General features: G+C 55.3%; 1 protein-coding gene across 2 annotated transcripts in view; it reads right to left on the minus strand.

Moving 5' to 3' along the window:
* The window catches only part of LOC110572911 (CLK4 associating serine/arginine rich protein), a 23,758-nt gene extending 11,750 nt beyond the window's left edge, over positions 1 to 12,008 (minus strand). For both annotated transcript variants that reach the window (XM_044911475.1, XM_044911476.1), the window contains exons 1-6: positions 11,966 to 12,008; positions 10,836 to 10,963; positions 3,130 to 3,227; positions 2,475 to 2,576; positions 2,178 to 2,257; positions 182 to 266 (exon numbers count right to left, since the gene is read on the minus strand). In XM_044911475.1, the coding sequence (XP_044767410.1) occupies positions 182 to 266; positions 2,178 to 2,257; positions 2,475 to 2,576; positions 3,130 to 3,227; positions 10,836 to 10,934 (464 nt within the window). In that variant the 5' untranslated portion in view covers positions 10,935 to 10,963; positions 11,966 to 12,008. The remainder of the gene's footprint in view (positions 1 to 181; positions 267 to 2,177; positions 2,258 to 2,474; positions 2,577 to 3,129; positions 3,228 to 10,835; positions 10,964 to 11,965) is intronic.
* Positions 12,009 to 12,153: the final 145 nt, after the last annotated feature.

The raw sequence follows: 12,153 nt of genomic DNA on the forward strand, positions 1-12,153 counted from the left end.
CCCTCCTTCGGCCACCGCTTCCCCCTCTAAGCGTGTGTTACGTGAGCGCCTACTGTGTACCACACGCTGGCCCTGACTCTGGGAAAGCCGAGGGGGACGAGCCGGAGGAGGCCATGCCCTGGTGGGGCTCACAGTCCTCCCGCCTCCCCCAACGCCAGCGTGCCCCCAGACCCCGACTCACTTCTTCTTCTCATCCTCACTGGGCCTCTGGAGGCCTCCGTACAGCTCGTCAATGTAGATCTGGTACAGACACTGCTCCTCTGAGACTGCAGCAAGGCAAGCGGCAGGAGGGTCGGGGCGGGTCACTAGGAACTTGGGGGCGGGGTGGGGGACACAAGAGCGAGCGCCTGGCCCGGGGGCAATGCTACTATTATCCCCGCAAGGGAGGCCTCTGGGTGGACCCTGCAGAAATACAAACTTCTCCTGAGCGCTGGATGTCAGCGGGACTCCAGGGGCCGCTCCGCCGTGGGCCTCTCTGTGGTTCTGTTTAAACTACCCGTGTTTGGAGCCACCTGGGTTCTCGTTTAGCCACAACACCTGACCTGGGGAGCTTCCCACTGTACCCCAGCCTTCCCTGATCTTCCCTGCAATGAAAGGCACGGCCCTGACTGGCTGTGGGGCCCTGGGTAAGTCCCCTTCCCACTGCAGGTCTCAGCTTTTCTGTCAAGTCAGGTGGGTGGGCTGGGCGAAGAGCACCATCCCTTGCTCCCGCAGCAAACCCCCTCCCCGGTTCCCACTTGTGGCACACAAAGCCCGGGCAGAGAGGGCTCGGCTGGCCTGTCTCACCCGAGCTGCCTCGCTCTCCCTGTTCCAGCCCCGCAGACTGCCTGCGCCCACCCTCCCAAAGGCCTCTTCTGCAGCCTCCTTCTCCTCACCAGAGCTCCTCCCCCCCACCCCACCACACCCCGACCCCAGCCTCCATCAAGCACCTCAGAGAACAGCCCACCGTCTGTTAGATCACCACCTCAGTCTGCAATTGCCACCCGCTTTGGTGATTGTGTGGCTGCTGCCCTCTCCCCCACGAGACCCCCCAACCCCAGAGGCGTGCCGGCCACACCACAGGTGCTCAGGAACGGTGGCAAGGGACGAATGCGGAGTCAGACCGAACTAAGGGAAACCCTGGCTCCGTGACCAAGAACCCCTGGGGCCCTGGGTGAAGGCAAAAACAGCAACAGTATGAAAGATGATAAAGTTCCCTGATCCTAAGGCCTCGGTGATTGCTAGAACTTTGGCGATCTTTGGTATCAGAGATGCTGAGATGTCCATCTTAGAAACAAAGAAACAAGAAAATAGCAAACCACAGCAGGGGCTGACCACGCCAGGCTCGGGGCCAGGCACTCAAGAGTCCCTCGCTGGGCCCCTACAACCACCCTGGGGGACAGAAACCATCATGACCACCCTTCTCTGGGAGGAGACCGAGACCCACCAGGCGAAGGGCCTCGTCTGGTCCATCTTCCCTTTGACTCAACAGGGAAACCCTGGGAGGGGACGTCTCAGTCCTCAGGAGGTGAGCTAAAGCTTGGAGCTGTCCATCAGGAGGCGGCAGTGGTTAAGGGCGGGGTGAGAATCCCAGCTCCTTGGACACCATGTTCCCACCAACTCCTGAGCCTCAACGTCCTCACCCGTAAAATGGGTGCCACCGCTAGGTGGTTGTGCCAATGTGACGAGATATAATACCGACAAAAAGGTCCAAGTCTGTCAGGGCCCGAACCTCCCCAGGCAAGCCCAGAGTGGGGAAAACCGTGAGCCTGTTTTCTCATTGGTGAAGCAGCGTGGTGACGGCTTGGAGAATGACACTGACATACACAAATGCTTGGCAGATTGCCAAACTCTATAAATATTCCTAAACAATTCCTAAAAGAAATTTCCTCTTCACAAGTGACGTTGCGACCCAAAAAGACTGGGGGAAAGACGCAGAGGAGACACAATGTGTTCTTGCTATTTTCCCCAATTTTTTAGGACAAAAGACCAGAGAGGCAGAGGGTGTGGGATGTAGAAGTGACCCCAGCAGGACCATCTCGCTCAGCAGACTCGGCCGTACTGGGTCCAGAGGAGGAGGCCCAAGAGAAAAGAGCGGGGAGCAAACCCGAGATCCCGGAGGAGAAAGCACTGGGATAAAAGTGGCCTCCCCGTGTCCACGGACGCCCAACCCGCCTGCCATGCCCCAGCTCACTCACTGCCGGCAAAGTCGTTCTGCACCAGGCCTCGGTAGCGCTCGTAGTTACATTTCCGCTCGTCTGACTCCTGTTCTGGGGAGCTTTGGGGGAGGCCAAAGTCTTGAGATCAGAGGGAGAGGGGAGGCCCCACCCGAAGCCAGCAGGAGTGGGGTTGGAGGAGCCTGGCTCGGGCCGGGAGGCTCCCCGCCGGCACACCTCCTCCTTCCCAGGAAGGGACAGGCGGGCAAGGGCTTGGGAAAGGGGAGGCAGCAGGGCACAGACTCTCTGCCAGGCAAGCCTGAGAGGGAGGTGGCTTACATGGTGGTGAGCAGCGGGGGGGTGTAGTCGGGGATGTGGTCAAGGTGGGCGCGGACATCGAAGCGGTCAATCATGTTGTTGGTGTCCCCCTGCCAGGGCATCCTGAAATGGGGAGCAAGGAGTTGAGGGTCCCCAGTGTCCACATCCGTTCCCTGTCACCTCAAGCTCGGGAGCCTGTCCCTCGGCTCCCTGTGATTTTCCAGGCCATGGGCCCCACACCCTCACCCCCCACTTCTCAGTCTCTTATGTCACTAATCCCCCTGAATCTACATTCAGGCTCCTAGCCTGAATAGGACCCTGGGAAACTGGGGCCCTATTTCTCAGAACCAAGCAAGAGTGGGAAACTTGAACCAGGTCCCAGGGGCCACTTGCTAAGCCCCGGTCACTTTGAAACATCCCCTCTGGCAACGTACTTGCCATGTCATCTGGGCCTGTGTTCCTGGCTCCACCCATTCCCCTCTAAGTCCCCCAAGCACCCCTGCACCCTGGGGCCTCCATCCCAACCCCTGCAGCTATCCTCGGCTGGTGACTGTCAGCTCCTCATGCAGGTCAGGCCATCCTTGCTTGAGTCCCCACAGGTCTCTCCACACCCCAGGTCCCTCCTGAGCTCCAACCCTCAGACACAGACACCACCCCTCCCCCTTCTCAGTCTTACATGTTAACAGGGCTCTCGGCGGCCAAGGCGACTGCAGAATCCAGGTGCACCTTGCACGCTCGGCCATGCACCTGCAGGAACTGCGCTGGGTCCTTCTTCTGCAGGGAGAGACAGGGTGGAGGTCACCAACGGCCTGAGCTCCAGACCCTGCCACCCCCGCGCAACCCAGCTCAGCAGCGAGCGCACCTCTGTCAAGTGGGCCATGCCTCAGAGGTAAACTAAGCTGCACGGGGGTGGCAGCACTCACGGGGGCCACCTCAGTTCTAGGGACAGGGGACCTTGAGATGGTGGAGAAAGGCTCTGGGCTCTGGCCCAACCTTCTGTACGGTCAGTACCAAGACCTTCTGCCCCAAAAATATGATTCCCCAAATCACCTCCCTCCCCCAATCCCAGGTCACTCATTCGGAGCCAGGTGTGAGCACTCCGGCCTACACCGGCCTCTAAGACCCCAGGACCACGTGAGCACAGGCAATGATGATCAGTGTCACTACTCATCAGGGAAATGCCAACGAGAACCATGAGACACCACTTCACACTCACTAGGACAGCGAAAACGGAAAGGACAGACGTGAACAACATTGACAAGAAGGTGCAGAAAGTGAGTTCTTCAACAAAGAACTGCCATAAAACCCAGCAACTCCACTCTTAGGAATATACCTGCCAGAACCGAAAACAGATACTCAAATACTTGTACACCGATACTCAAGCAGCACGACTCACAATGGCCAAAAGATGGAAACGATCACGTGGCCATCAATGGATGGCCAATAAACAAAACCTGGTATATTCAGACCACGGAACCTTGTCAATAACAAGGAGCGAAGAACTGACATGTGCTACAACATGGACGAGCCTTGAAAACAGAATGCTCAGTGAAAGAAGTCAGTCAAAAAGGCCACGTTACACGATTCCATTTATGTGAAAACGTCCGGAATAGGCAAATCCGTAGAAACAGAAAGTAGATGAGTGACTACCCAGGGCTGGGAAGTTGGGGGAGGGGGGGACTGACTGCTAATGGGTATGGGGTTCTTTTTGGGGTCATGAAAATTTTCTAAAATTAAGCTGTGGTGATGGATGCACCCCCCCGTGAATATTCTGAAAACCACAGAATCGTATGGTATGTGAATTGCACCTCAATAAAGCTATTAAGAAGGCACCAACATAGAGGAGAGCGTCCCCTGAGTCTATGCTCCTCCAGCCTGAGCCCTTGTGTGGAGGTCAGGATGCCAGGTGCGGCAGGAAAGGACAGAATCCAGCACCAGCGCTCCCACTGCTGAGCCTCCCGAGCGCCAGGCCCTGGCTGGGCTCCTGCTGCGGGCCATAGCCGAGGAACCCACAAGAGCCACGAGAAGGGCTACTGCTACTATCCACTGAATGCTGGCCAAGCTCCCAGCAACACCTCCCCAGGGTCCAACCCCCCCTCACCACACGCTGGTCCAGCCAGCCTGTCTCCGGCCCAGACCCCTTGGCAGCCTCTTCTCGGGCTCCCTGCTGTCAGCCTGCCCTCCACAGTCCACATCTCCCACACAGGGCCTGGGGCGGGGTGGGGGGGGGTGGTGTGCTAAAACCTTTCAGGCCACATCCCTCTCTGACTTCGCTCCCCCACCTCTGCTCCAGACATGCCAGCCTCCACAGCACCTCATGACCACTCCACTCATGCTCCGCTCGGGACCTCGGTGCTCGCTCTTCCCTCGGCCTGCAAAGCTCTGGCAGGTGGCTGCCCCCCGGCTTATTTCATCTCTTTCTAGAAGCCTTCCTCATCAACTCTAAGTAGTTTCCTGCACAAACGCATACTTACCCTCGATCTCCTTAACCCCACCTGTTCTCTTCACAATGCCTGCCACCACCCGGTTTCCCACCTTACATTCATTTACCAGTTGTCTCCCGCACTAAAACGTAACTTCCACGAGGCAGGGATCGCTGCTCTGTTCACCACTGTATCCCCAGCGCCCGGAGCAGGGCCCGCCCCACAGCACACACTCGGGAGCACTGACTCAAGGGAAGAGAGAATGAATCCTGACCAATGAGGAGGCTGAGGCCCCAAAACCCACAGCATCAAATTCCCAAAACCCTGCACTTCTCACTGCCTCCACCTCCCACCCGCAAAGGGCCAAGAAGGACACTCACTGACGACCATGGCTAATGCTGGGCTACTGTCCATCCCGCACTAGCCACGTGCCAGGCTGTTCCCACTCAGCTGAGGTGCGATCCGCCCAAGACCACAGGGTCCAGCAGGGGTGGTGCTGCGGGAATCCAATTGCTTGTCTCGCACCTCACTTCCCTCCCTCAATGCGTCTTGGGCCCCACAGCTCCCTCAGCCCTGTGACAGCCCCTGGGGCCGCTCCCGGCCCAATGCCCAGGTCCCACAGCCACCGTGGGACCCTGCTTGCAATAAGGACACTGACTGGTCCAGGGAAGCTGCAGGCTGTGCCAGCAACCCCAGAAGGGAAAAAGCATCAGGCTGGGTTAAAAATCTAAGTCCAGGGCCTGGCTCTGCTGGGAGATTCTGGAAAAGCCAATGAACTGTCCTAAAAGACAGGCCCTGAACTGTTTTATGTATATTTTCTCAAACTTCCCAAGCATGGGACAAAGGTTAGCAGTGTTCCTGACAAGGAAACTGAGGGGTGTGGCCCACTGGCTTGAAATCATGCCAGTACCACACAGAACTAGGATTTGAACCCAAATGGGCCTGACCCTCAAATCCACTCCTTTTTATTTCAAAAGTAATTTTTTTTTTTAAATTCTGGTGAAAGGCATATGATGAAAAATCTACCACATTAACTACTTTTTTCTTTTTTAAGATTTTACTTAAATATTTGATACAGCATGAGCAGGGGCAGGAGCAGAAGGAGAAGCAGACTCCCCATGGGGGGCTCAATCCCAGGACCCTGGGATCACAACCTGAGCCAAAGGCAGATGCTCAACCAACGGACTGAACCCCCAGGTGCTCCCCACATTCGCCACTTTTAAGTGTACAGTACAAATGTATCAAATTACATGCACCTTGCAGGGCAGCGGATCTCTAGAACTTCAACTTGCAAAACTGAAACCCCACAGCCAGTGAATGACTCCCCTTTTCTCCTCCCACCGACAACCACCTTTCTATTTCCTGTTTCTAAGTGCCTGACTACTTTAGATACCTCATATACGTGGAATCTTGCATCATTTTTTTTTTCTGACTGGCTGATTTCACTAGGCATAATGTCTTCAGGGTTCCTCCACGTGGCAGCACGTGACAGGATACCATTTTCTGAGGCTGAACAATATCCCACCGTACAGACATACCACCTTTTCTTTATCCCTTCATCAGTCGATGGACAGTTAGGCTGTTTCCCCACCTTGGCTACTGTGAATAACAATGCAAGGAACATGAGGTATACAAATACCTCTGCAGGATCCAAAGTCCATTCTTAACCACTGGACTATTCTGCCTCCAGGATCAGATGGGAGTCAGAGGAGTTCATGGACCCTTTCATTCATTCATTCAACTGATAAGCAGGCACCCACCATGTGCTAGGCCCCATGCTAGGGCCATGGCCGTGAGGGACACAGCCCCAGCCCGACCCTCACGGCTCACAGTCCAGGGCTGGGGACGGACCCGTCCCACATAGTGACGACCCAAAGTGGGCAGCGCTGGGACGGGAGAGCCCAGGGAAATGCCTGACTCAGCCTGGGCAGAGGTGGGAGTAAAGAGGGGGGTCAGCCTGGGGTTTTCTAGAGGAGGAGAGGCTTGAACTGAGAACTATTTCCCATTTTCTTATCAACAGGGAATTCTGTTTCTTTATCCAAACCACTGATTAAAGAAGAAAGTTGACAAGGACAAGGGCAATGACAGAACCAGGGTCAGCTAGGGGGAGAGAGCAGGTGCCAAGGACAAACCAGGAGCAGGGAAACCAGCCTTGTGTGGGCCACCCATTCACCTTGCCATAAACTTCCTTGGCTTCCTCAATGCTCGCCCCACAGCCTCCTCTCCAGCCAAGAATAAGACGAGACCCGTGTGAGCCGCCCCATCCCCTCCTCAAAGCAGCCGTCGGCCGCTGCCCACAGCTTGACAGCTCCACTCTGCATGCTGATCACGTTCCCTCGAGGGGACAATGGTGGCTTGTACAGGCCCACACCACAAAGTGCCCCACAGACACTGTTCTTGTTCTAGACGTTCCTCCCTGTCACCCAGTGAGAGGGGCCGACGATCACCACTGTCCCGAGGGGGAAAATAAAGCCCAGGAAGCTCCCCTGCTAACAAGAATGAGAGCCTGGAGTCCCAGGCCTTTCAGAGTGACCCAACTCCAGCCTTCTTTCCTCTACACCATGCCGATTCCAGCTCTACCTGGTAAGAAGAACTTCAGGAACAAGAGCCAGCATTTACCGAGCCAGTCACCCCAGGCAGGCCTACGCAGAGGTCAATGTGCCCCATCAAAACAAACAGCCCTTGGGCGCCTGGGTGGCTCAGTTGGTTGAGCGACTGCCTTCGGCTCAGGTCATGACCCTGGAGTCCCGGGATCGAGTCCCGCATTGGGCTCCCTGCTCAGCAGGGAGTCTGCTTCTCCCTCTGACCCTCCTCCCTCTCATGCTCTCTGTCTCTCATTCTCTCTCTCGCAAATAAATAAAATCTTTAAAAAAACAGCCCTGTGAGGGGGGCGCTTGGCCCCCATCTGTGGCAGACCAGTAGCTGGCAACCAACATCCATTCCCCCTCCCAGTATGTCTGGCACAAGGCCTAGGCCTCTCAGGCTCCCTTGCACTTGTATATGATCCTGGGACTACTTTCTGGCCAGTGGGACGAACGGAAGTGTTGGGTGCAGACATCTAGAAACTTTCTTAAAAACTGGCATGAGCCAGGTTTTTCCCTCCCTCTTCTTCCCTGCTGGATGGAATGCAGACACAATGGCTAGAGTTTGAGTTTGAGCAGCCCTCTTAGACCTTCAGAGGACACTGGTAAGAGAATCCACGTTCAGCTGAACAACGAAATGGTCCTTGAGCAGAGCGGGCTATATTGGGGCTTTCAGGGGAAAAAGAAAGAAACTTCTATCTTCACAGCCAAACCTGACTCGACGTAATTCATCATTTCACATGCAAAAAAGGAAACTGGCTCAGGGAGACAGTCATTCGCCCAAGGTCACACTGTACATAAGCAGAAGAGCTAGAATTGGAACCCAGAGCCCTAAGACTCAAACTCTGAGGACCTAACCATTTTAGTATTCTGCCTCCACTCTGTCACTTTGGACATGTCGCTGCACCTTTCAGAACTTCTATTTCTCGGGCGCCTGGGTGGCTCAGTCGGTTAAGCGTCTGCCTTCAGCTCAGGTCATGATCGTGGGGTCCTGAGTTCAAGTCCCGCATCGGGCTCCCTGCTCAGTGGGGAGTCTCCTTCTCCCTCTCCCTCTGCAGCTCACCCTGCTTGTGCTCTCTTGCTCTCTCTCTCTCTGTCAAATAAATAAATAAAATCTTAAAAAAAAAAAAAGAACTTCTATTTCTGCAACAGTAAGCCCAGGTGAAGTGCTAGGAGAGATCAAGGTTCAGAGTCTGGGTGAGAATGCCAGCTGTGCCCTCTTGCTATGTGACTGTAGACCATAACTCTCCGAGCCTCAGTTCGCTCATCTGTAAAATGGACGTAAATAAGAACCACGTCCGAGGCTGCAGTGAGGACTTGATGAAGCGTAAACGCATGTCAAGCACATAACACATAATGGACAACACATATTTACGTGTGTTGTGTGCGTCAACAGCACCAGCTGCTTTTATCAGCATTATCTTTAACACAGGGATCAATCCCAGCCTCTTAGGGCTGCTCAAAGGACTAGAAAGAATGCACCAAAGTAGTGGGCACTGGGTCTGGCACACCACGAGCCCTCACTATAGCTCATGGCAGCCATTTCTTCCTAAGCACTGTGTTCCTGGCCCACACTGGGGCCTCAACTAGGACCGGCACAGACCCGGACCCTGCCCTCATGGTCATGTTACAGTTTTCCCAACACCACCAGGGAGGGCTCGCCTTGATCCAGTGGTTCCTTCCTGGGAGACAGAGGGCAAGTGAGGAGCTCTCAGAGATTCCTCTCCTATAGTAATAGCAGCCTCTGTCTCACTGGGGACTCTCAGGAGTCAAAGAAACCATGCATCTAAAACTCTTCTCACAGAGCCGGATGCCTGGAAGGAGCAATTAAAACGGTAACTGCTACTATTAGTAGGTTTACTCGATTACTCTTTCAAGCTGTATTTGTTGACCCCAAGCCGAGGATGCAAAGATGACCTGAATACTACTCCCCAATCTTACAGAGCTAGATATGTGTATGTTAAATTCCAAAAAGGAAGAACAGGGAGCTGTAATGGCATTTATAGGGGACACCTGAGCGTGGGGGATGAGTGAAGACTTCCTCAAGGACTGAGATCTGACAGATAAGCAGTCATTACCCAGGTATGGGAAGAGCTCATGCAAAGGCCCTGTGGCTATGTAATTCTGAGAGCTAAACCGATACTCTTTATACATCTTTTGCGTTAGAGAAAATCACCCTAGATAACGAGGAGGTCAGATAGCTTGAGTAAAGGAAGGAGGCAGAAAGCAGAGTGGCATGACTCTAAGTGTGGGGGGGGAGGGGTGCGGTGCAGACCATGCAGAGGCTTGAAGGCTGTGTTGAGGAGCCTGGGCTTTCTATCGAGGGCACTAGGGAGCCATGGAGGAGTTCAGAGCAAGGGAAGGAATAGGGTCAGACTTGTGCTTTAAGATTTTTTTTATTTAATCATTTGAGAGAGAGAGAAACAGAGAGAGCACAAGCAGGGGGAGAGGCAGAGGGAGAGGGAGAAGCAGACTCCCTGCTGAACTGGGAGCCAGACATGGGGCTCGATCCCAGGACCTGGAGATCATGACCTGAGCCGAAGGCAGATGCTTAACCATCTGAGCCACCCAGAGGCGCCAGCCCTGTGCTTTAGAAAGACCTCTCTAGCCCTGCTGAAGAGGATGACTTGGAGGGGGGCAGGAATGAAGGCTAGGAGACCAGGCAGGAGGCTAAAGCAGGAATGCAGTAGTAAATGGGAACATCTATATTAATATCATCTAACAGGAGAATTGAGCCCAGTACACAAGTGCCATTTCAAGCTGGGGTCTCAAGGGCAAGTAGGAGTTAAAGAGGGAAGGAGAGACATGACAGGCACAATGCCCTGTGGTGACAGAGATGGGGAAAAAAGGCCAGTGGAGCTACCCAAGGATGAAGCTGAGAGCCTGGGAGAGGTCAGACCACAAGGGCCTTTAAGGTCACAGATGGAGTGTGGTCTTCTCTCCCAAAGCAACCAAAGCATCAAACAGGAGAGGAAAGTAGTCAGAGTCCATTTAAATGAATATGGATGGCACTCCCACAGGGTGCCAAGCCAAATCTTAAGAACAGCTGAGCTTTTCTGGGCACTGCAAATACAGCAGGAAGACAGACAGCCTTCAGGAGGTGGTCGTCTTATATCTGGACTGCTCTGAGTGTTACAAAACTTTCCTCCTTCCTGCTAACACCAGCTCTGTACTGAGGCCACACCAAACAAGACAGCATACCAGAACCAAGAGAACGCCTCTGGTTTTTACCCATGAGGATGCTCAAGAATTGAATATTCTCCTGAGGAAAGCTGGGCTCTTGTTTTGGCATATTTCCAAGCCCAAAACCCCACCAGGATGACCGGGGCCCCACCCTCCAGGAAAGGTCCCACCCCAGATCAAGGCCAGTTACTCACAATCTTTTCATAGTACTCCCGCCGCCGCTCTGCTCTCTTCTTATAGTCAACCATCATGCCTCGAAGCTTCCGCTCATGCTTCCGAGCCTCGTGCCACATCGTGGTGAGGCCGAGCTGGGGGCCTCAACCTGGGGGATGAGGGGAGTGTCAGATGGGCTGTAGAAACCATATGAGCAGAATCAAAGTCACCTAACAAGCTGGTAACAGAACCGATCCTAAACACCAGCTTCAGGGAAGGGAAGTGAGGCTGCAGAACTGCGTGCCAGATGCCAAAGCGTATTCCTGACAACTCTGATCCAGTACCTTGGGCGTTCTGAAAACCCCCTAGGACATTCCGGAAAGAGCATCCCTGGGAAAGGAGTGTCCTGGGTTCAGGGCACTAGAACCAAGGACGTAAGGTTTTGGAATGCTAGGAGTGAGTGTTTGAAATACGGTCTGGAGGGAGACCCTAGGCAGGTGGGGCTGTAGTTCAAGGGAGGGAGAAGAGCTGAAATGGGGCTACCCGTGGGGTAAGGAATGAATGCAGGCGAATAAGACTTCATGGGAACAGAGCGGTGGTATGGGGCGGAGATGGGGGATTGGGGGGGTGGCGGAGATGGAGGGCAGGTGAAGGGCGTGGACGGAAGACGACAACGCTTGGGGGAGATGGGGAACATGGGGGTGGTGCTGTAAATAAAGACCAGAGAGAGGCTGAGATCTACAGAAGAAATCTGAATGGCGGGGGCGGGGGGAGGTGGGGCGATGAAAAACGGAGTAGAGAATGAGGGAGGAGGAGCCGGCAGAGTGGGTGGGCTGAGCTCGGGGGCAAGGCTTGTAGGCAGGGGCGGAGCCCAGGGGTTTGGACTGGGATCGAGGACCCGATGTGGGCCTCGGGGTTCGGGCGAAGGTTTTTGACAAGGGGGCGGGGCCAATGGTAAGCGGCGGGATCCGACGCGGCGAGTTCGGGCCCACAGCGGGGGCAGGGGCGCGGCCTGAGACGCCGCAGGCCGGAGGGGGTGCGGGGCCAGCGGCCCTCAGGGCTGGGGCCGAGCAGAGGCTCACAGCAGCCCGGGGAGAGGCCGACACGAGGGCGAAGCTGGACTGACGCCCGCCCGAAAGCCAGGAGGTCGGGGCCCGCTACCTGCACTCACCGGCTCGTCGCCACCTCCCACCGCAGCGCTCGCGCGCGGCCCGCACCGGAAGCGGAAGTGGGAGGCCGCACGAAGGGGAGGGGCGGAACGTGGCGGAGCGCGCTTCCGCCGACGCGAAGGGCGGGCCCGGGAGGGGAGGGGCGGGGCCTGGAGGGTGCTGCCGTGAGAGGCGGAGCCGAGGCGATCCC

This window comes from Neomonachus schauinslandi, chromosome 16 (genome assembly GCF_002201575.2).
Source record: "Neomonachus schauinslandi chromosome 16, ASM220157v2, whole genome shotgun sequence".
NCBI classification, from domain to species: Eukaryota; Metazoa; Chordata; class Mammalia; order Carnivora; family Phocidae; genus Neomonachus; species Neomonachus schauinslandi.